The sequence below is a fragment of the Chrysemys picta genome, chromosome 23, assembly GCF_011386835.1.
Source record: "Chrysemys picta bellii isolate R12L10 chromosome 23, ASM1138683v2, whole genome shotgun sequence".
Lineage (NCBI taxonomy): Eukaryota > Metazoa > Chordata > Testudines > Emydidae > Chrysemys > Chrysemys picta.
Window position 1 is genome coordinate 17,496,770 of NC_088813.1, and position 22,648 is coordinate 17,519,417.

General features: G+C 61.2%; 1 protein-coding gene across 5 annotated transcripts in view; it reads left to right on the forward strand.

The window, feature by feature from the left end:
* Positions 1-5,857: 5,857 nt before the first annotated feature.
* Positions 5,858-22,648, forward strand: part of MAP7D1 (MAP7 domain containing 1) — a 41,748-nt gene continuing 24,957 nt past the window's right edge. For all 5 annotated transcript variants that reach the window (XM_065577173.1, XM_065577175.1, XM_065577174.1 and 2 more), the window contains exon 1: positions 5,858-6,358. In XM_065577173.1, the coding sequence (XP_065433245.1) occupies positions 6,307-6,358 (52 nt within the window). In that variant the 5' untranslated portion in view covers positions 5,858-6,306. The remainder of the gene's footprint in view (positions 6,359-22,648) is intronic.

Genomic DNA, 22,648 nt, shown 5'->3' on the forward strand with positions numbered 1-22,648 from the left:
AAATTGTCCCCTGGATATTTTGGGCCGATTTCCCCCTCCCCCTCCAAGTGTCTGCAGGTTTATTCTGAGCATGATGGCAGCACGTGGTGAGGGAGGGTCCTGCCCCCTTGATGCTGAGAGCACTTCCCCCACCCCCAACCCACCAGCAGGGGCCTGTGGGAGCCTGTTAGCATCTGTCTCCTCCTGCCCCAGGAGCTCTGCCGGGGGCACAGGCTGGCTGGGAGCTGCCCAGCTCCCCTCAGGCTCTGTGCCTGAGCTCCGCACACTCCTGGCACGCGGCTGCGCGGCTCCCTTCACTCTCCTTCTGTCGTACAACATTCCCCGGTGTGGAGTCAGCCGGGAGGGCGAGGCCAGATGGGGTTTCGGGGAAACCTCGGCACTGTGCTGAGCTGGGCGAAAAGCCCCAGGGCTGGGAACGGGGCTGCCAAGTGCGGGGCTCAGCCAGAGCGGAGCTGGCCCTGGGCTAGGAGCTCAGCTTAGCAATCCTCCCACGACCCCACAGCTGCCTCCCTTCCTCTCTCTCGCTTTCGAGTCACTCCTCAGTGTCAGTGTCTTTACTGCCCTGACAGGCGAGACCAGCCTTGCCAGCGCCAATCTATCGAGGAGCTGAGCCCAGGAAGGACTCCTGGCGAGCACAGGCTGGATGGGCTCTGTCCCATGCCCGCCTTTCCTGCATCTCGGGCTGTCTGCGCCTGGTGCTCATCTTCACGGCCTCCTCTCCCTCCTTGTCAAGGCAGAGGCTGGCAGAGAGGGCTGGATCCCAGCATGCTCTGCTCTACTCAGAGCCAAGATGGAGTGCCACTCACTGGGATCTGCGGGGCTGTCCCTCTGAACGGGTGGCTGCCACGCGTTCTATTCCTGGCACTCCGGGTGCGGCCCTCGGCTTCCTGCTCTTGCCAAACTGGCCCCGGTTTAGCCAGTTCATTGGGGCCACCAGGCTCCCCGGCCCCTGAATCACTCCTGGCATTCCCGGAGAGGGGAGGGTTTGGGAAATCCGCTTGGCGGCGGGTCGGGACAGGCAGCCTGGCTCTGAGAGCTAGCGCTAGAGAACGTGATTTAGATATAGACAGGGCCCCGCTACGGTGTGCCTTTAAAGGCCCCACTCTTCTGGGTGATGGCAGGGTGAGGACAGAAGATCGAATTACAGGCAAAGTTCCTTATGGCTAATTTGCTCCTAGTTGATGGGCAGCTAGTTGGCTAAAGGAAGGATGTGCTTTGCTGGGCAATGGGCTAATCCCAGAGGCTAGCGGCCAGGAAGCCCCGTCAGCTCCCTCTCCCGGAAGGGACTGTTCCCTCCAGTCTAGTCCCCATTGCTGCTTCTGACCATGTGATAATGGTGGTTGCAGCCCCTGTGTTTGCAGATCCCGTAGGGGAGCGAAGCCCTGAACCCCAGAGCAGCGCCTGTCACACGAATAGGTGCAGCCACCAGCTACTGAGCCCCGACTTCCCCACCCCAAGCAGCAGCAGGCCATGACCCTGCATCCCCGGGCCGGTCACACCATCCGCCTTGCCCAAGCCCCCTTGGCTTCCACGCCGGATGGGCTGCTTTCCCCAGCTCCTCCCTGCTGCTGGATTCCTGCCCGCACATACGAGTGCTGGCACCAGAGCCCTTCCTTAAACATGCAAATAGCGCCGGAATTCGCAGTCCCCAGCGAGATGCTGCTAATCCCCCCTCAATGCTGCCCGTTGATAATCTGACCTCAAAGAGCCACAGGCAGTTTAGCTGAACAATGTATTGAATCTAACGATTCCCTGGGCCAGGCAAGCGGCCTATTGAGCACAGCTCTACCCCTGCAGCACAATCAATAGGCTGGTCCCACTGAGCCACTGGCTGCTTCAAAACACGGATTTAAGGGGCTAGTGGGTGGTTGTTTTTTTTTTAAATCTTTCACTTTATTCTGCACATTCCTGGCTGGATTCCAATGAGGGTAATTAGGTTCTGCCGGCAGAATGTAGCGGAGGTGGCTTCTTCTCCGGCCAACGGTTATACAGCGCCGCGATGAGCGTCCACCCAGAGCAGTGTGCGTGGGGCCAGCAAAACGTGAGCAGCCCTCCTGGTGCAAACAGCCCTGCCGGAGTCGGAGCCAAGCTGTGTGTGACAGGGTGTGCAGGGTGGTGCCCACTGAGTCATTCTCACTGAGCCGGAGCCTCAGCTGGTGCAAATCTGTCACCCCCTTAAAGTCAGTGATTTACACCCTACAAGTATCTAACCCCTGCGCTGCAGCAAAAAACATCCAGGACCTGCTTCGTTAGAGTCCCACCTCCCTCAGTGACCCTGCTCCACCCCCACGCGCCCAAAGGGACCTCCCTGTACTGGTGGCAGGGCCGGGCGGGACAGAGCCATTGAACTGGAAGGAGATCTGGGCTCCAAAGCACTTGCCCAGCGAGTGCTAGACTGGGTGTGAGGGGGCCTGCTGGAGAGCCCGGTGATGCCTGTTTGAGAGGTGCTCGTGCTGGATTGAACTCTCTCCGCTCTGGTGCAGGCCCAGACAGTGCGAAGTACAGAGCTCCAGGGAGAGTTTAGGGTACCTCTGCGGGAGACTCTGCTCCTGTTTTAACTTGAGTTAATGAACATGACCAGAAATGTGACCGGGAGCATCTAGACTAGCATGCTGCAAACGAATTAAAACAGCCAAGCACAAGCTCTCATTTAGGCCCTGCATGTGTTCAGGACCCAGCCACCAGCCCTAACAAGGCGGGGGGACATTGTGGGGGAGGTTTTAGTCCTGTCCCACTAGTAACAGGACTGAGACCCATGAAGCTCATTGCACCCAGGCCCCCCGCCAAACAGCCATCACATGGTAATGACTTTAGGCTGCTGCTGACCTGGTGTCTCGGGTCAGTGATGTAGGGACAGAAAGGCTCGTTACCTCTTGTGATGCTCCCCTGAGCCAGCTGTGTCCATCGGCCCCTCTTAGAGCTTTGTGGCCACCACTCAGTGTGGGAAGCCACAATTGTGACTAGGTTGTGGTTGGAAGCAGGAGACCTGGCACAGACAAACATCCAGCTGCTACCTGGAGCAGTCCTTTCCCCCTTGGGACGGGCCGGATGATTATTGGTGCAGTCGGGTTGTGAGTTTACTCCCTACTCCCCTCATGACCAGCCTGGTCACCTCGGCAGCATGTTGCACCTACCTTGACCCCTCTTCCTGGGCCTTTGTGACAGCACCACAACTTGCCGTGCATAAGCCAGGGAACTACAGGCCAGTCAGCCTCACCTCAGTCCCTGGAAAAATCATGGAGCAGGTCCTCAAGGAATCAATTCTGAAGCACTTAGAGGAGAGGAAGGTGATCAGGAACAGTCAGCGTGGATTCACCAAGGGCAAGTCATGCCTGACTAACCTAATTGCCTTCTATGAGGAGATAACTAGGTCTGTGGATGAGGGGAAAGCAGTGGACGTGTTATTCCTTGACTTTTGATACGGTCTCCCACAGTATTCTTGCCGGCAAGTTAAAGAAGTATGGGCTGGATGAATGGACTGTACGGTGGATAGAAAGCTGGCTAGATCGTCGGACTCAGCTGGTAGTGATCAATGGCTCCATGTCTAGTTGGCAGCCGGTTTCAAGCAGAGTGACCCAAGAGTCAGCCCTGGGGCCAGTTTTGTTCAATATCTTCATTAATGATCTGGAGGATGGCGTGGACTGCACCCTCAGCAAGTTTGCAGATGACACTAAACTGGGAGGAGTGGTAGATACGCTGGAGGGTAGGGATAGGATACAGAGGGACCTAGACAAATTAGAAGATTGGGCCAAAAGAAATCTGATGAGGTTCAACAAGGACAAGTGCAGAGTCCTGCACTTAGGACAGAAGAATCCCATGGACTGCTACAGACTAGGAACCAAGTGGCTAGGCAGCAGTTCCGCAGAAAAGGACCAAGGGGTTACAGTGGACGAGAAGCTGGATATGAGTCGACAGTGTGCCCTTGTTGCCAAGAAGGCTAATGGCATTTTGGGCTGTATAAGTAAGGGCATTGCCAGCAGATCGAGGGACGTGATCATTCCCCTGTATTCGGCATTGGTGAAGCCTCATCTGGAGTACTGTGTCCAGTTTTGGGCCCCACACTACAAGAAGGATGTGGAAAAATTGGAAAGAGTCCAGCGGAGGGCAACAAAAATGATCGGGGGCTGGAGCACATGACTTATGAGGAGAGGCTGAGGGAACTGGGATTGTTTAGTCTGCAGAAGAGAAAAATGAGGGGGGATTTGATAGCTGCTTTCAACTACCTGAAGGGGGGTTCCAAAGAGAATGGATCTAGACTGTTATCAGTGGTAGCAGATGACAGAACAAGATGCAATGGTCTCAAGTTGCAGTGGGGGAGGTTTAGGTTGGATATTAGGAAAAACTTTTTCACTAGGAGGGTGGTGAAGCACTGGAATGCGTTACCTAGGGAGGTGGTGGAATCTCCTTCCTTAGAGGTTTTTAAGGTCAGGCTTGACAAAGCCCCGGCTGGGATGATTTAGTTGGGAATTGGTCCTGCTTTGAGCAGGGGGATGGACTAGATACCTCCTGAGGTCCCTTCCAACCCTGAGATTCTATGATTCTATAAGCCCCTGGGGGCCCCAGCAAGGAGCAGGCTCAGCTGGTAGCAAGACCCAACACCAGGGTGTGCTGCACAGGGAGGCACCCCAGCCTTTGGGGGAGACACGAACCTGAGGTCCCAGCTGCTAGCCGCTGGGGGCTGCCCCAGAGGGGGCTGCATTGCAGTGGTGGGTGAGAGATACAGGCCCTGATCCCCATCACCTTCTCAGGCCAAAGGAGTTTTGCCAGACAAAAGGGCTGAGTTTAAAAGAGCGGGTGGCTGCGGAGCACCCTGGGTTCCCGGGGGCAGGGGTGGGGGAGTGTAGGAGCACATTGAGCTGGGAACGAAAGGTCCCATCGCCCTTCCCCTCATATAAGGGAAACGCAGGGCGCGCTGAGTGCCGTTCAGAATAGGGCCGTCAGTAAGTGGCCGGTCTTCAGAGCCCCGTGCAGGCGGGGAGCAGCCAGGGGAGAGAATTTAGCAAGGGAGAGGCAAGAATTAAAATTGGGATTGTGACTCCTGGTCAGGAAACCAGTGTCTCTGCGGGATGATTCAAACTCCAGTCAATGCAACTAACTGGTCTGGCAGGTGCTGTGTGTGTAATGAGCCCCATTGCAGCTGGTGACAGGGACAGCCGGCAGCAGGCGGAGAGTAAAGACAGACCAGGCAGGCGTGGAGGGGAACGCACAGGCTAGGTAGGGGAACTACTTCACCCCAGCATCATCCCCAGGACTGAGGGACCCCCCCTGCTCCCAGCATCTCCCGGCTGGGTACCCCAGGACTGGAGCCCCCCCCCGCTCCCAGCATCCCCCAGCTTGGTACCCCCCCTGCTCCCAGCATCCCCCAGCTTGGTACCCCAGGACTGAGGGACCCCCCCCTTGCTCCCAGCATCCCCCAGCCTGGTACCCCAGGACTGAGGGACCTCCCCTGCTCCCAGTATCCCCCGGGTGGGTACCCCAGGACTGGAGCCCCCCGCTCCCAGCATCCCCCAGCCTGGTACCCCCCTCCCCGCTCCCAGCTGGCGCCCGGCTGCTCCTGGCCCTTCTTTCCTTTCCTAAGTGAGTCACCCGCCGCGGCTCGCCCAAGCATCCAACTTTCCCTAGATAGTCTCAGCGCGCTGCCGGACACAACCAAGAGGCAGGGGGAAGGCTGATCTGCCCGGGCCCCTGCCCTCCCCCGCCGGGCACCCAGCGCGCAGGCCGGGGCGCGCCGGCGCTCGGCGCAGCGCAGGGGATTTCTGGCCACCCCCCGTCCCAGAGCAGGCGTCCCCCTGCCCCCGGCCTCTCCCGGGGCGAGGCGGAGACCCCCCTCCCGGCTGGGTGTGCAGACATGGTAGGGGCCTGTCCCGGAGGCCGGGCAGGGACCGGGCTGGCTGTACAATAGCGCCGGGGCTCGCTGCTGCCCCATCAGCTGCTGCCGCCGGCGAGAGGCCGCGGGGGGCGCGGGGTCCTTTGCCTGGGGGAGTCTCGGTCCCCGTCCTGCCGCCCCCCAGCTCGCCGGGCTGCACCCCCCGGGCCAGGGCTGGAGAGCCCCGGGGCCCCGCTTCCCGTTCACCGCAGGCGCCCGGATCCTGCGCCCCGGGGCGGCGCGTGGTGTTTGCGCGGGGGGCGCGGGGACCAGCGACGAGCCGGGGCGGATTCCCCCCCCCCCCCCCCCCCCTGGAAGGGGCTGGGTCGGATCCGGGGCGGGATGAGCCAGCGGCGGAGCAGTGACTGATTCGTGTCCGATCCCGCTGCTGTGGGGCGGGGGGGCCACAACAGAGCGAGCAGCGCCCTCCCCCGCGCGGCATGGAGCGGCGGCCGGAGCGGGAGGCCGAGGCGATGCGGCCCCGAGCCCAAGGTAAATAGCTGCGCGGGGCCTTCGGGCAGCCTGGGGGGGTCGTGAGATACTTCGTGCCCCTCCCCCACTGGTTGGTCTCCAGCCCCCCCCGGGGGGGGGGGGTTTGCAGCCCGGGAGGCGAAAGCAGCGTCCAGTCGGAGCCGGTCCCGCGAAGCGCCAGCGGCCCCCCCCCCCAGCTCCATTGTGCGGCGCGCCCCGGCCCCTCTCCAGCGCGGGGCTCTGCGGTTAACCCCCCCTCCTTCCCGCGCCCTGCTGTCGGGACGTGCCGGGGCTCTGGCCCGTCTCCCCGGTCCGAGCCCGAGCCCCGCAGGGCGCTGGGGAGGGGCCGTGGCGCGGGGCTCTGGCCCTTCTCCCCGGTCCCGCTCGCAGGGTGGGGAAGGAGGAAGCTCGTGGCGGTGCCTGGGGATGGGGGAGGGGGAGTTCCCCGGGGGCGGGGGGGGGGTCCCCAGCCCGGCCGCCTCCCTGAGCCCCGGGAGCCGAGAGATCAGCGGGTCTGAACTCCCGGATTCCTCCCCAGCGCCGGGCCCAGGGGCTGGGCTGGGCGGGAGCATCTCTCCGGGCGCCTCTGCTGGCCGGGACCAGCCGCCTTTGCTGGAGGGTGGTGGGCAAACGGCCGCTGGCCCAGGCTCGCGGGGCGGGCCGGGGACCCCCAGCCGGGCTGCAGAGTGTGAATAACCGGGGGTGCGCCACGCTGGGGGCTGGGCCTGTCCAGGGGCTTTCTGGGCTGCGGGGAACGGGGTGATGGGGGGGCGCTCAGACCCCTTCCCTGGAGGAGGGAGTTTGGGGGGGGGGGCACGGTCCCTCCTCCGGCTGGGTAGATACCCCCGAATTCAGCCCTAGGCCTGGGGGTTCCAGGGCGATTTGGAATCTTCCCCCAGCAGAAGCAGACTTTTGGAGCCAAGTCCCAGAGATGTCCTAATTTAGGCCAGGCCCAGGACCGTCAGCCTCGCCCTGCAGTGTTTGCAGCCCAGACGTGACTAAACCGGGCTGGGGCACAGAGACACCGGACTCTGCAAATCAGGAGTAACAAGGAGTCCGGTGGCCCCTTAAAGACTATCAGGTTTATGTGGGCATAAACTTTCATGGGTAAAACACCACGTCTGGATTTTTACCCACGAAAGCTTATGCCCAAATAACTCTGTTAGTGTTTAAGGTGCCACCAGACTCCTTGTTGTTTTTGTGGGTACAGACTAACACGGCTACCCCCTGATACAAATCGGGAGTGACTTCTGCAGTCTGGGCCCCCTAGCTGGTGTGAATGGATGCAGCTCCCATTGGAATGAACAGGCCAGATCCATAGATCTGTATGCGGGGGCTGTGGGACTGTGATGATTTACACCAGGAGAATTGGCGTCTGAGTAGCAGATGGTGCCAGAGGGGACCTGATTCTGCACTCGCCCATCCCAGCGTAAATCAGGAGTCACTCTGGGGAAACGGACAAGTCTGAGCGGAGTGAGGGGAGAATTGGGCCCCCGGCGGTACGGGTCCCTTTGAACGACCAGCGCCTGCGGGCATCCCAGCTCTGCAGAGCTCAGGGCAGTATGGCAGGTCCCAGGCTCTCCGGAGAGGTCTCCTCGCCATCCAGTCGTGAATGATGTGCTCACTTTCACTGGGGGGTGACGAAGGCCCAGCTGGGTAGGCAGATAGACCCAGTTGAAATGGAGGGTCCAGGGGAAGGCAGTGCCCCCTCCCTGGAGTTTTAGGGAGCAGGAGGAAAGGAGCTAATGTGGTCTCAGTAGGCCCACAGATTGCCAAGCCTGCAGCCTCTAGGAGCTAATTAGATTCACTCAAGTGGCTGCAAGATAGAAGTTGCCCTTGATGAGACCTTTCCAGACAGTAGCAGCCTCTGTTGTGCAGTGCAGAGAGGGCAAGATCTTGGTGTTTCTGGGTGTGCCTGGTCCCCCACTGAGCTGCAGGGGGCATTGGGGCTGCTGTGGGTCAGGCCACCGTTCCCCCAGAACCTGCCTGCTCCTCCTTTCCCTTTGCCCTGGGGCATCACCGGCATGGGTCCCCAGCCCTGACGCATGGTAGGGGCATGGGCCAGGCCCGAGCAGGGGTGGCACTGACACGGGTCAGCTGAATCTCTCCCCCGGGTCTCATCCTCTTGTCTGCTGGCTCCCCTTTCTTCAGGAGCAGAGTTGGGGTGAAGGGGGTGTTAATTTTATTCTCCCTCTTCGCTGGGTTTCTCCTACCCCATACAGGTGGCCCCTCCCCAATGCCAGCGGCTTCAGCCCCCTGGCACACAGGGTGCAGGGCACATCTGCTGGCTCATGAAATCCAGAACCGAAGCAGGCACCTGCAGGGGATTCTGTGCTCATCCTGCCCCGTCTGTGTGCTGGCTCTGTCGCTGCTCCTCATACCCCTGCTGTGGCTGAGGGCAGAGCTGAGCCAGCCCCACTCAGAGCTTGGTTGGCATCCGTGTGATTAGCTGTAAGTGCCACAGTACCCATCTCTGCAGCTTTCCCAGACCGTCCGTAGTGTCGGGCAACCTGGGTACAACCCGTCTGTCCTCTGACACTGCTCCGTCTTGCTGTGGAGCTGGGAGCTCACGGTGTCCCTGAACTGCGCTACAGCTTATCCAGACCCTGGGATTGGTGGGAGACATGGTCAAAACGCTGTCGGGTCTTGTCTACACCACAGGGTGCAATGGTGTGTTAGCCCATAACCGGGTCCCCCCAGCATGGTCACATGTGCAGCATAGCCGCCCCCTAGATCTCAGTGAGGAAGGCAGGAGGCTGGTCTGACGAGTGGGAAGGAAAAGGCCTTTCGTGGTGGCTGCGTGGTGGGAGGACATCGGGGGACAGATGCTGAGGATGCAACATCCATGTGTGGCTGTCTCCTGCTGCATTTCTGGGCAGGTTTATGGCATTCCCAGGTGCCGTGCTGCTCTCCCCCGGCCAGGGGTTTGCCGTCTCCCTGGTGGGTGCCAGGAGCAGCCAGGCCTGAAGTGGCAGCTTTGCCCAACGCTGCTGAATTCTCTTGCTCCTGGGCAGCCGGAGGGAGGACAGCGGCTGGCTGGAGTCAGGATTTGTTTTGGCTCCGAGTCCCTCTAAGGGACCCAGCCAAATGCTCTTTGGCCCTGTCTGTGTTGGTATCTCTGGGCGCAGGCAGGGCAGCGCTGTGACTAAGCATGGCTTTGTGGCAGGCCTGTCTTTCCACTGATGGAGGAAGAGGGAAGGCCCGCAGCCCCCTCCCCCCTCCGTCCCTGATGCCCTGTTGCAGGAGTGGGAGGGACAGCTGCTGTGATTCATGGAGGCCTGAGCCGTCCGGGGGAGGGGAGGACAGTGTTGGCAGGGGAACCAGACGAACCAGGGCCCTTCGGAGCTCGCTGCTGGTCGCAGGCAGGCGACCCGGCCCTAAATGCCGAGCTGCAGCCCTGGGGCCCTGCAGCGTTTGATAAATACTGTGTTTAAAAAGAAAACTGCAGACGTATTGTCTGTGCCTGGCTCTCGGCTCCTCCGATGGGCCTGGCTTTCCGTTGTTTATAGCTGAGCAGAACTGTTCTTTCCCTCCTGGTGATGATGGCCTGGGCCTGACGCGGGTGCATGTGTTCTGGCTGGGTGGGGGCAAGTTCCCTGCCATTGGTGGGAGGTCCTGCTGCCAGACACCCAAGGGATTTCTGTGTGTCCCACCGATATGTTGGGAAGCTAGTTTGTTGTTAATCTCCTAGCAAGAAAACAATGGGAATGGGGTGAGGGGAGGGAGGGAGGGAGAGAGATCCAGGTGCTAAGCCTCTGGAAGATGTGGGAACAGTTTTGCAGCATGCCACAGTCCTGGGGACAAGTTAGCTCTTTATCGTTTCCAAAGGATGTTATCGAGTTGTGTTAGGCCCGATTTTGCAGAACGGGTCTCTCTGAAGCCTGGCACGAATATCAGCGAGTTTGTATTTCTGGTGGAAAGGGGTTTGTTTAAACATTTTCCCCCTTTCTATTAATTTTGGTCAGTCCAAACTGCCCGGAGAGTGGACTCGCCCTGACTGCCCATTGCTCTGACTGTGTGAAACGGCCCTGAGCCCATGGGGACGAGGAAACGGGGTGAAATCTGGCCCCAGCTCAACTCGTTTTGCCATTGACTTCAATGGGGCCGGGATTTTGCCTGCCCGAGGTGTTTACACTCCACAGGGTGGCCTCGAGCTGGCTGGCATCCAGGGGAGGGCTGGGCATCTTCCAATTGACCTGGACAGGGCTTGGCAGAGGAACAACGGGTGCACCGCGTCCCCTAGCAAGCCAGCCAGGGTGCTAGTGGCACAGATCTAGGACTGGGCAAGGAAGGGCGGCTCTGTGGAGCCATCAGCAGAGAGATGGTAGCTAAATGCAAGCAGCCCGGTGAGGCCGGCCAAGGACAAGGACAGAGCGGGCACGGGCCTGTTCTCTGTGGTCTCTTTCCTCTTCCCGCTGGGACTGGTGGCCCAAAATACAGAGAACTTGGGTCACCAGCCAAGGCAGGGACTCTGGAGAAAGCCAGGTCAGGGAGAGGATGGAAGAAGGGGTGGCGTGGGGTGGAGGCCAGGGCTTGGCTGAGGCCAGCCCGATTGCTTTTCTGAGCTATGCAACATGCAGAACTGCAGTATGACAGCCCCGTTGCGTTGTCCAAAAGACTTAGTGCAGCTTTCACTCCGGAGAGCGCTCTGGGGCGCTGACTCCGGGACGGGACAAGAGCCCAGCGCTGGGGAAACGGCCGACCTCCCCGCTGGGAGAACAGCCGGCTCTGAGGGCTGGGTCCTGCTAGCGATCTAGGGGTCATGCTGCAGGGTTAACGTTGGTGGTCTCATTCGCCGAGGTGCTGGGCTCCCCTGCTCCAGTTAGAGTCCATGGGAGCGGCAGATGCTCAGCACCTCTGCAAATGAGGTTGCTAGGCCTGATTTCTAGAAGGCACTGGGACAAGGGCCAGACTTTCAGAAGTGCCCAGCAGCCACCATGTGGCACTGATGGGCAGGTTTTCTCAGAGCTCAGCACCCGACTCACCGAGGTCTGCTAGCAATTCTGCCCATGCTGTAAGCTGCTGCTGCTGCTCAGGGTGTCCCTGGTCCTCAGGCACTTCCTACCCAGCTGCTGTCACTGGCCCGATGGGTGTCCGGTCGCAGAGCGTGCCCTGGGGGTCTAGCGCTGACTCCGGGCCGGTCCAGTGCAGAGATAGGCATGGGGCTTGAAAGCAGCTCAGGTTCTCTGGCCCATTTTCCTTTGTTTATTTTTAAATGAATTGTAAACAACCTGAGGCCCCATCCCAGCGCTGCCCTGAGATCCTGCCTCCCTGAGTTCCCCTGTCACGCCTCGCTCCTCGCTCCACATCCTGGACACGGCCTTGCAGCATGGCTGCTCTGCCTTGGCACTGAGGGGCCGGGGTCACGACTGCAGCGAAGTATTCTCAGCTCCTGCGCGGCGAGCAGGCCTCCCTTGCTCCTCGAGGATTGCTCCGGTGCTCCACAATCTGTGGAGATGCAGCAGGTTATCCACGGGGGGAACAGGGAGCTGGCTGAGCCAATGGTCCCCAGAACGTCCTCCTCTTAGAACAAGTTCTTTTGGGTTGGTCTGTAGAGCAATTGACCCTAAATCTCCTGGGTAGTGCCCGGCCCCACACAGGCAGGCCCCTTGCTGTGGTGCGGCCTCCCTTGCCCTATCGCGGGTCGGTTTAGGGTTAGGAAGGTCTTTGGGGCAGTGTCTGTCTCTCCCCTAAGCTCAGTGACAGCTCAGCAGGCTTCTGTGTGCTGGGTAGGACAGCCCTCCCAGCTCCCCCAAATAAGGAGCAAGCGGAAATGTGATGGCACCGTAGGAAGCAGAGAGCCCCTTAAAATGCAGGCTAACCTGGAGAAGGCGTCTGGACACCCCCTGCCAGAGTCCGGGGAGAGTTGGGGAGCTTCAGGCTTTGGTTCCAGTCTGTTTAGCTTTTGGGTTCTCATGGGCTATGGGCTGTGGGCCCTGACGACTCTGGTGCAAACAGTGCAGGGGAAGAGTTAAACCCAACACACACACACACACCCCTGCCCTGTTTTCACTGGGAGGATGAATGAATGCTGGGGAAGGTACTGGGGGCATGATCTATGGATATTCAAAAACCCCAGCTGCAGCTCCCCTGCCGAGCCCGGGGGGAGTTCAGGGCTCGGGCCTGAGCCTGCTGCACCCCCCTTCCCGCCCCAGGGCAGCTGGGAGCCAGACCCGAACGGGAGCAGCTCAGTTTTCATTTCTGAGTGTTGGAAGATGGTCCTGGGGGGATGTTGGCTTCCCCTGGGCACCGAGCCCAGGTGCTGTGGGACCGGGCTGCCAGCCCACGCCAGTCACGGGGGAGGGTCGTAGTCTCTGTGTCATGAGCACCCCTTTGTGTGGCATCTGTCTGTGCTGGGCTGGCATGGAAGGGCAGGGGTTCCATTCAGCGCTTTGCCCTCAGACTTGTGGTGGGCGCTCTCTGGGTCGGCCCTGGCTTCCTGCTGTGGGGCAGGCAGGCCTGCAGCTCTGAGCTGTCATGGGGTGGGCGTACAAGCGGCGCTGTGGGCAGAGGAGCGGTTGTACCTGCCAGGAGCTGCGTCAGGCGCGGGCTGCTTAGTTACGCTCTCAGGTGCTGTCATCCAGGTGTGACGGATACAGTTGTTCATGCTAATCCCCCGGAAGCTGCGTGTGTGTGAGCAATTGGGCGTGTGGCTTTGTAGCATGTCTGAGACACGCTCCGCTGCTCCTGATCATCCCGTGGGAAGACAGGAAGGCTGCAGAATGGGGTCCGGGGGCTTTCCCCTCTAGGGGTCCTGGCTCTGATCCGGCCCCAGGGCAGGGGCTGGCTGACTCAGAGGCAGGGCCCTAGGGTGCTGGTTCCAATCTGACGTCAGGTTAGTAGTGACCAGCAGTTGTTCCCACGTGATGACAGTCTGGCCCGTGTAACGTGATCCAGGTTTCTGTGGGCGCCTCGGGCAATGGACCCTAGTTGGCCGTTGCGGTGAGGAGGCCAAGGACTGAATGAACCATGGAGATTGCACCATCCCTTACCTGCTAGAGGGCTTTCTCTGAGTCATTGAGGCACATTGGCCCGAGTGGGGGTAGAGGAGGTGGCCCCATGCTGGGGATGGGGAGGGGACCCCCCTCCTGGGGCAGGTAGTGGGGTGCCTTTCTCCAGCCCCGTGTGCTCCTCCATGAGGGAGGAACCCAGCTGTGTCTGCCAGTGGCCGGATTCAGAGGCACTTGCCATGCCCTGGTGTGCTGAGCTGGGGTAGGAGTTGGCCCTCTGCGAGCTGTGTGAGTGGCCTGGGCAGAAGCTGTGCTAACCCGGGAGGGAGCGACACACCGCTGGCCTCATGCCCGAGGTGGCCCCGTTACTTGGCCTCCGCCCAGAGCAGCAGAATCCCTCTGTTCAAGGGACAGCGGCTCTGCGGGGCCCAGCGCGGTGACTGCTTAGCTCCCCGGGGTCTCGGCGTTGGGTTCTTTGTTTTATTCCCCCAAACAAATTCTTCCTCAAACAGCCAAACCCTGCAGCCTGTTGTCCGTGAGCAACAAGATCCCTGCAGTAAAGAGCCAGCCCCAGCGGCTCACACATCTTCCAGTAACCAGCTGCACTGACCTGAGCATTCGGCTGAATTCCCTATTGGCTCCCCTTCGTGCCACACACCCCGGCCCTTGGCAGCGGTATCCAGCATGGCAGGATTCAGCTGGAAATGAGCATTGACAGCCGGTGGGAGACCTCTCTAGCCACCCTCCATGGAAGCCTGCTCTGGGGTGGGGATCCCTCTGTGCCGTTGTATGGCCCTGGATAGGGAGCTCCAAAGCCCACGGCGGGCTGGCTGTGGACTGCACGCTGCACAGATGGGCTCTGGAAAGCCGCATTTTAACTTCCTTTGCTTGGCTCAATGCTGGGCTGCCCACCTGCTGCCCTGACTGGCGCCTTCCCATCCCAGCCGTGCACATGCAGAGACTTGACACCCCGCCCCGCTGGCTGCGAGAGGCTCCCCTTGAGCTGTTGATGAGCTAAACAAGGTTAGGGGTTGCAGCGCGGAGAGCTGCGTCAGCAGCAGATTGCACAAGAAAGACCCTCCCAGGAAAGCTGCGCTGGTGCCCGGGCGGGTGTGTGCGCCCCAGGGGATATCGCCTGTCCTGCAGTGTTGCTTGGGAGACCGCAGGTACCCGCAGGATGACTGCTTTTGCACTCGGGTCCCCAGGGCCCTGCTGTGTCAGTGCTGCACAAGCAGCCCAGGGGGCTCCCGGAGCTGAGCGCAGCACTTTGAGACGGAGACTGGGGCCCCACGGATGCTTGGGAGTTAGCGCCGCTTCGGTTTCGCTCAGCCTCTGCCCCGCCTGACTCTGGGCTGCCGGAGCATCCAGCGGAGACTTCTAGCTCTTCCTCTTCCTCTTCCCCGCTCTGGCAGGCAGTGCGGGGGGCTGGGCTTTCCACAGGCTCGTGACTGGCTGCTGGGGTTGGCCAGGCAGTGCCAAGGCATACGTGAAACAAGACCAGAGATCGCTCTTCATTTGCACTCCGGCAGCACCCAGGAGCAGCACCCATGGAGCAGGGGCTCGCTGCGCCAGGTGCGATACAGAGATGACAAAGCCCCAAGGTGCTTCCAGTTGAAGAGGTGGGCACCGGCAGAGCTGGGGGAGCGCCAGGAACCAACGAGGCAGCGTTGGTCCATGGGAGAGGCAGTGGGGTGTGGGCTGGGCTCTGCGCTGTGGCTCTGAAGGGAGCCAAGGCCAAAGCTGGTGTCCTGGGGTCTTTGCCCCTCCCAAGTGCAGAGGGAGGCAGGGGCTGAGACTGGGCTGTTCGGGATCAGCATTGTTTGGGGATGAAGGGAAGCAGGCCGGTGAGATGCAGCCCCTGGCTCGGGGCCAGGCCTGGCGTCACCGCCGTGCCCTGCCCTTCCTGTGCTAGGTAAGGGCGTTAGCTCAGAGCTCTGCTGGGCCCAGGCGTGTGTGAAGCCTGGATCTTCCCCTGCATAAACTGCTGACGTTAGAAGAGACGCTGGCGCAAAGCGGGGCCGGGTGAGGGCACAGGGACCCCAGCCTGGCATGCTGCAGCCTGCTAGGGACAAGTGGCGTCAGCCCAAAGGCCTGGGAAGGGGGCAGGGCCCTGGGATTGTGATGACGGGGGATGCTCTGATCCTCTCTCTGCCTGGCAGCTCCCACGGGGCCCTGGGAAAGTGCCTGCTCCTACAGAGCCAAGCGCCTCCATCCCCTCCAGCAGAGGCCCCGCTGGGGCAGAGCTCAGCAGCCAGGCCAGGGGTGCCACGCCTCCATCCTCAGGAGGAATCCAAGGCCCCTCCTTGACCCCCAGGACAGCCCAGCCCTGAGGGGTCTCAGCGAGCATCCAGTCCGTTAGCAATGTGCTTCCCAGCCTCTCTGAGCAGCTGCCCCATGTTACCAGGCTACTCCCCCGTGCCCTGCTCAGCTGCGCGTGTTCGTGCCCGCCATGGGGCCCAGAGCGAGGTGGCATGGGGAGCGCCGGCAGCAAAGGAGGGCCTGATCATTGCTTAGCTGTGGGGCCTGTGCCCAGCTCCATCTCTCTGGCGGGGGCCCTGCAGGAGGGCACCCCAACCAGCGCTCATCAGACGCCTGGGGCAACGCGTGTGTGCGGACCTGTGGCACGTGCCCGGAGAGAGTAAAGTGTCCCTCCGGTTGGCTGGTTGCAAAGTTTTCTCGCCTAGTGTAGATGAGGCTTCGCCAGCAGAGATGCCCCCAGGTGCTTGTGTGCCTTGGTGACGGCAGGATTGTGAGCTAGCTGCAGGGGTGTGTGTGTCCTGCCTTGCCCCAATGGCTTTGACAGCAGCACTTTGCCTGTCCTGAGCATCCCTCCTGCTGCCCCCCGACACCACCGAGACGGGGGCGAGCAGGCCCTGCCATTCAGCACCATCGTCCCCCTGCACGCCAGCCGCGGGAGCTGGGGCACTCTGGGCCCAAGGGCTCGCCACAGCAAGCGGGGAGTTGCCTGGCGTGCCCTGGAATCACCAGTCTGCACGAGGCGAATGGGAAACACCTGTGTCTGGGGGCCAGGGCGGAGAGCCTGGCTCTGCGCATGCGTGGGGGGAGTTCATCCCCTCTGGAATTCCCTCCCCACTCGCAGTACACCCACCCTGACCGCTGTCCTGGCAGACAAACCGCGTCGGGTTTCGGGGCAGCTGCTGGGACGAGACAGCGACAGCTGGCGACAGGCTGGGGCAGGGCAGGGCGAGGCTGTGCCTCAGCTGGGTCAGCGCAGGGGCCGACACAGGCGCTGCCCCAGCCGAAGAAATTCTGGCTTCTCTGGTCACCTAGGAAGGATCTTGGCCTGGCCGGTGAACTGGGCCCTGGTGGCTCGGGCCGGCGGCCCCAGCTCTGCCGTACTGCCCCAGTAAGGGGGTGGTGTTCCCTGCCTGCCTGGTACTCACTGGATGTGCGTTAGCCTCGCCGATGGCAGGGAGGGGAGCTCTCTGCAGCGTCAAGGGCCCAGACCTGCAACCTGCAGCCGTTGGGGGCCAGGAACCCGCCTCCAGGCCTGTTTCTCTGGCATCATGTTCTCCGTGGGCTCTCCCAGGAGGCTGAGCTGAAAGCGAGGGAGCTGGGGGTCCCTAATGGAGTCCTACATCTTATCTCACACACAGCCGATACTGCAGCATGGCCTGGCCTCATGCAGCCCTGGTGCATTGGGGTGAGCGCCCCGACTGCGTCCCCCCAGCCTGCTTCCCTAAGCGCCGCCTGGGCTTTCCTAGGACGGTTCCCATCTGCCCACTGGCCAAGCCTGACCCTGCTGAGCCCACTAATTCAGCAGCCCACGGCGGTTCGGCTGCAGGTCCAAGAGTCCTGAGGGAAATCGTGTGCAGGGGGACCCTGACGGGGGTCCGGGCTTGCAGGGGGACCCTGACTGGTCTTGGCGTTGGTCAGAGTCGCCCATCCCCCGGCCTTGCCTTGGGCACGTTTGGGGATCTGGGAGAGTATTGCCATCTGTTCTGAGGCGTCATCCTGGGCTTGAAGCTTTCACTCATCTGGTGGCTGCAGGCCCCGGGCGGGGCAGGACACGGCTGCCTCTCAGAGAGTCTTTGTCTGGCTTGGCCATGGAGGGCGGTCTGGGTGTGGGTGCCCGAGGAGCTGTGACCCTGGGTGGGGGGAGGGGGTGATACCCTCAACTACTCCTGGCCCGTAAATGGCCCAAGTCTCCTTGCCAGATCTGGCGCCATGTGCAGCCAAATCTGCCAGCAGCTCTGCCCTAGGGCGGCAGAGAAGGGGTGCAGGGTGTGTGTGTGGGGGGGGAATGGGACAGGCAGATTTGCGAAGGGGCTGTCTCTGGCTCATGTCATGTCCACCCATGCCAGGCCCCCTTGGGCTCCCGCCCCGGCCTGTGTGCACTAGGCCAGTGCTGGGGTGGCTGGTTCCGCGCTAGGTCCGAGGCGGGCAGAGCGGAGGCCGGATCGCTGCAGGTGGCACTCAGGGAGGGCTTGGGGCATTAGGACAGGTCCGACTGGAGCTGCCGCTGCAGGTGGGAATGCACGTGTGTGTCTAACCTGTTGGAGCAGCCAAGCTGGTCTGCACCATGTGCAGCACCTGCCGGCATTGCAACTGCTCAGTAGGGCACCGTGAGCCCCAGGATGGGGGACCCCGCTGGTCCCCCTCCTGCCTGCCCCACTGGGGGGGATGCTGCCACGGTGCCAGGGGCGTTGCTGTGCAGTGGCAGGGTGAACGGGCTGTGGGCAGAGCTGGTGCAGTTGATTGCAGGGTTGCACTGAGCAGACTCCTGTTCAGACACACCCAGTGCTGTGGGCAGAGGGCTGGGGCAGTTCTTACAGCGCAGCGGGATGGAGCTGGTCCAGCCCAGACAGCCGAGAACCCATGAGGCTGCCACCTCCAGCTCTCGCTCCTCCCTCTGTATCCCCAGCCCTGGCAGTGACCGGGGGCTGGGCTCGCCTGCCAGGACGCCTCCCTGCAGGAACTGCAAGGCAGGGTGCAGCCTGTGTTGGGGGGGGGTGCATGCTGTGGTAGGGGACACTGGGGTGGGGTGCCCATCACTGGCGTTTTTTCCACGTTCTCCCCTGGAACGAGCCCCTTGCAACTGTGAGATGGGTTGCTCCTGGAAAGCGATGCCATCCCCTCCCAGTGCCAGCGCTGCTCTCAAAGCCCCTGGGGTGAGCATGCCTCTGCCGGTGGCACAGGGTGTCTCTGGGATCCCTGGGGATGTTCTCACTAGGCAGCCCCTGCGCTAGTGCAAACGGCTCCTTGCCAGCCGCAGGCTCGGTCTGTGCTGAAACGTACCGACCGGCAGCTTGCCGCCTTTGTGGCCAAAGTGCCGAGACGGCAGCGGGGACGTCCTGGCCCGCCAGGCCCTGGCCCTGCAGCTGCGCCGTGCTGCCGTCAGGAGCCAGCCAGGGCTGGTCCTTGTGCGTTTGTTTTTCTCTCCTGTCCTGGCTGTGGCAGGAGAGGGGCCGGGGCCCTTTATACAGCTCATGTGTCTGTCGGGCTCAGTGGCCCTGTCCAGCCCCAGGTTGCAGAGCGCTTTGCAAACATTACCCAGCCCTCGGTTCTCGGGGTGCATTACGTCACCCTGCCGGGAGGGGCTGGCTCTGCGGCCACATCTCACCTCCCAACTGCGCTAGCCTGCCTGCGCTTCAGCCTCCCCACTGCTAGTGCAGGGGCCATGTCCCAGCTAGGAGCTTTCCATGCATAGGCTGGTCTGAGAGCATTGGCTGGGCCTCCTAATACACCTCTACCCCAATATAATGCTGTCCTCGGGAGCCAAAAAGTCTTACCGTGTTATAGGTGAAACCGTGTTATATTGAACTTGCTTTGATCCGCTGGAGCATGCAGCCCCGTCCCCCCCGGAGCGCTCCTTTACCGTGTTATATCTGAATTTGTGTTGTATCGGGTCGCGTTATATCGGGTTATAAAACACACATATATCCAGAGAAGAGCAACAAGAATGATTAAAGGTCTTGAGAACATGACCTATGAAGGAAGGCTGAAAGAATTGGGTTTGTTTAGTTTGGAAAAGAGAAGACTGAGAGGAGACATGATAGCAGTTTTCAGGTATCTAAAAGGGTGTCATAAGGAGGAGGGAGAAAACTTGTTCACCTTAGCCTCTAAGGATAGAACAAGAAGCAATGGGTTTAAACTGCAGCAAGGGAGGTCTAGGTTGGACAATAGGAAAAAGTTCCTAACTGTCAGGGTGGTTAAACACTGGAATAAATGGCCTAGGGAGGTTGTGGAATCTCCATCTCTGGAGATATTTAAGAGTAGGTTAGATAAATGTCTATCAGGGATGGTCTAGACAGTATTTGGTCCTGCCATGTGGGCAGGGGACTGGACTCGATGACCTCTCGAGGTCCCTTCCAGTCCTAGAATCTATGAATCTATATGTGTATTTTATATATAGGGAAACTGAGGCATGTAGCCATGCAGAGTCTGGAATAGACCTCAGGAGTCCTGGCTCTCAGCCCCCCACGCTAACCACTAAACACCACTCTCCTCCCTGAGCTGGGAACCCAGAACCCAGGAGTCCTGACTCCCAGGGCCCTGCTCTAAGCACTAGATAGTGCTGGATCAGACCGTTATTTACAAACCATTACGCCCGGGACTGCTCAGTCTGGAGTGCAAGGTCTGAACCCCCCAAGAGGCTCCACGCTGCTGTGATACGCAGGGCTGTGGCCCTGGAGCTGAGGGGACTTTCCCGGGCAAAGTGACGACTCCCCATGCGCGTGCCCCTGTGCACGCTTGCCCCTGAATGGGCTGCTCCCCGCGCGAATGGTCAGCAGTCACCACAGCGTCGCCCTTCCCTGCCACGTGCCGCACCGTCAGTGGCTTGTGGGGCCCAGGCACCAGGATCCCATTGGGGTCGCCTGCCTGGTGCTGCCGCTGCCACGGGCTCTTGGAGGAGATCGGGGCTGATGGCTCCCTGGAGAGAGACAGTCAGCACCCAGGGAGCAGAACGCAGACCCTCTCCCCGCAACGCCATCTCCCAGCTCTGCATGCAGCAGCTGAATGATGCCCCGAGTTGGCTCCGACAGCCAGACTGTGCCAGCCCCTGGCATGCTCCTTGGGGCTCGGAGCCTGCTCCTGCCGCAGGCCGGGGTGGGGGCAGTATTGGGCTGCAAGCAGAGCTGCTCTCAGGCCTTTGAGACCCCCAGTGCCTGGTTTCTGCTGGCCTGGTCCCCTTCCCATCCGGGGCACACTCAGCGGGGTTCGTGGGATCCCAGCCCAGATGCGGTGTGTTCCTGTGCCGGGAACACAGAGCCATAGCTGACTGGGTGACCCACCCCTGGTGCCCCGGTGTAGACAGGGCTCCGGCAGCCCTTCCCTCCAGGGATGCTGGTAGCAGGGTCTGGCCGGAGGCAGGGGTCTGGGTCACGCTCTGTATTAAGGTCACATTAAAAAAGGGTTAATAGATGCTAATCAGTTTTCAACTGCTTGCTTATAACTGGCACGTCCTACCAAGGAGCTTTGAACTGTTCCCATGCGAGCTGCCAACGTCCGCGGCTCACGCATCCATACTGGACCCGTAACCCAGGCTGAGGCCAGGAGACCCCATGGGGCAGCGGCATCTCCATGCACCCTGCTGATGCTGTGTGTGTGTGCAAGGATGGCACAGCACGTCCAGTGTGCCCACTCTGCATTGCGAGGTCAGGAAAAGAGGAAATGTGCCAAGATTGGGCTGCCCTGGAGTGACCTCCCCCTGCCGGCACTCGGCCCTGGAGCTGGGCGTCTCTCCTGCCCCTCCCTGGCTCTTGCTGCAGTGGTTACTTGCGCTTCCCAGGCTGCTCCCTGCTTGGTTTAGTCCAGGGGATTATTCAGTGGCTTTGCAGACAGCCTGGCCAGGGAGTCGGCTGCTTTCTGAGGGCCGGGCCGGCCCAGTCACCGTTCCTGAGCTAGAGCTGCACTGCCAGGCACGCGGGGTCTTGTGGTCAGTCTCTGGGTGTGAGCGCGAGTCCCTCGAACCTGGCAGGCCTGCGTCTGAATGGGGAGTTTTCTATCTGGGGTGTTATGAAGGCAAACTCCTATGGATGAAGGGACACACGCCCGCGTGCCCGCCCGCTCCTCCTCTCCCCCCAACGGGCACACGCCCCTCCCAAGACTTCTCCAAATACGCCGTGTTAGAATTTCCACCTGCTCCTGGTTCTGACCCAGCCTCGGCCCCGCTCCTGGGGCTGGCGAACGGGCTGGAGGTGGCGTTCATCCCTCTGGTGCGTGCCCGGCGTGTGTTGCCCTTGCAGCATGGTCTGGCTTTTCTCTCGCACCGCCCCGTGTGCTGCTCGTAAACGGGCAGGGGCCGCTGAGCGCCCACGTTCTCTGAGCAGGGGCATGGAAGGACACAGTGCAGTAAATCTCGTGAGCTGTGAAAGTGTGGGCTGGGATCCCACTGCCGGCGGATGCCCCTGTTGAGCTCGCACTGGGTGCTGGGCTCTCTGGAGATTCTGGCTGTTGGTGTCCCAGTTGGGAGCTGCTGGGCACTAGAATTCAGCCCTTGTTTCCAAGCCTGACTGCGAGCAGAGCTCTCCAGGAACCCAGCCCCGAGGAGGGGTGCTGAGTTCGGTGAGCATCTGGCCCAGCTGGGCCAAAGCTCTCCTGGTGCAGCTGCACGGGAGCTGCGAGTCACGGAGCCGCCTGGCTCACGCTGCCTATGCTGCAGCTTCGCTGGGAACCTGGCGCTGTGATGCCAGCGCTGACACCCGCTGCCTTGTAAACAAAACGCCCCTTTGATCTGGCGTGTAACGCGCCCGCGCTGAAGCAGACTGATGGGTGGGAGTAGCCTGGCAGGAGAGGCGGACGCATGCGGGAGCAATTCCTCTCAGAGGCAGGGACAGTGTGTTCCCCTGTTGTGTCTGTGGGTGCGGGCACCGGGGCCGGGTCCTGTGACTGGGGAAATGGGTGTCTGTGTGTCAGGGCGTATCCGTTTGGGGAGGGCTCTTTGGGTGTGTTGGAGGCAACGCCAGCGAGCCAGAGCAAATCCCTACCTCCCTTCCCCCGACCTCTGCCAGTGCCCCTCAGTCCCGACCCACAGCCTCTGCTGCCATCCCAGCCCTCGGCACACACAGGCAGCCGTTCACGCCCAGCTGCTCGCTGACTTTTTGACTATGCTGAAGGCCCTTTGTGGGTTCAATCATTTCCTGTGCTGGTGCAGCCAGTGTCCCTCCAGGGTGGCATGTCTGTCTGTCTCCTCCCCACTGCGGGGGTGGCCAGTGCTGGCAGTCTTGCCCCAGCTGAGTTCTGTTTTAAGTGGCTCAGAGGTGAGATCCCACTCGGTGAAGCGAGGGTCCCGCGCTTGGGAGGGGGCCACGGGGATCGACTGGAGCCCAGGTGCATGGAGCAGGCACGGGCCACCCTAGCCACAGAGCAGAGCTCTAGGCCCAGCACCTCGGGGGGG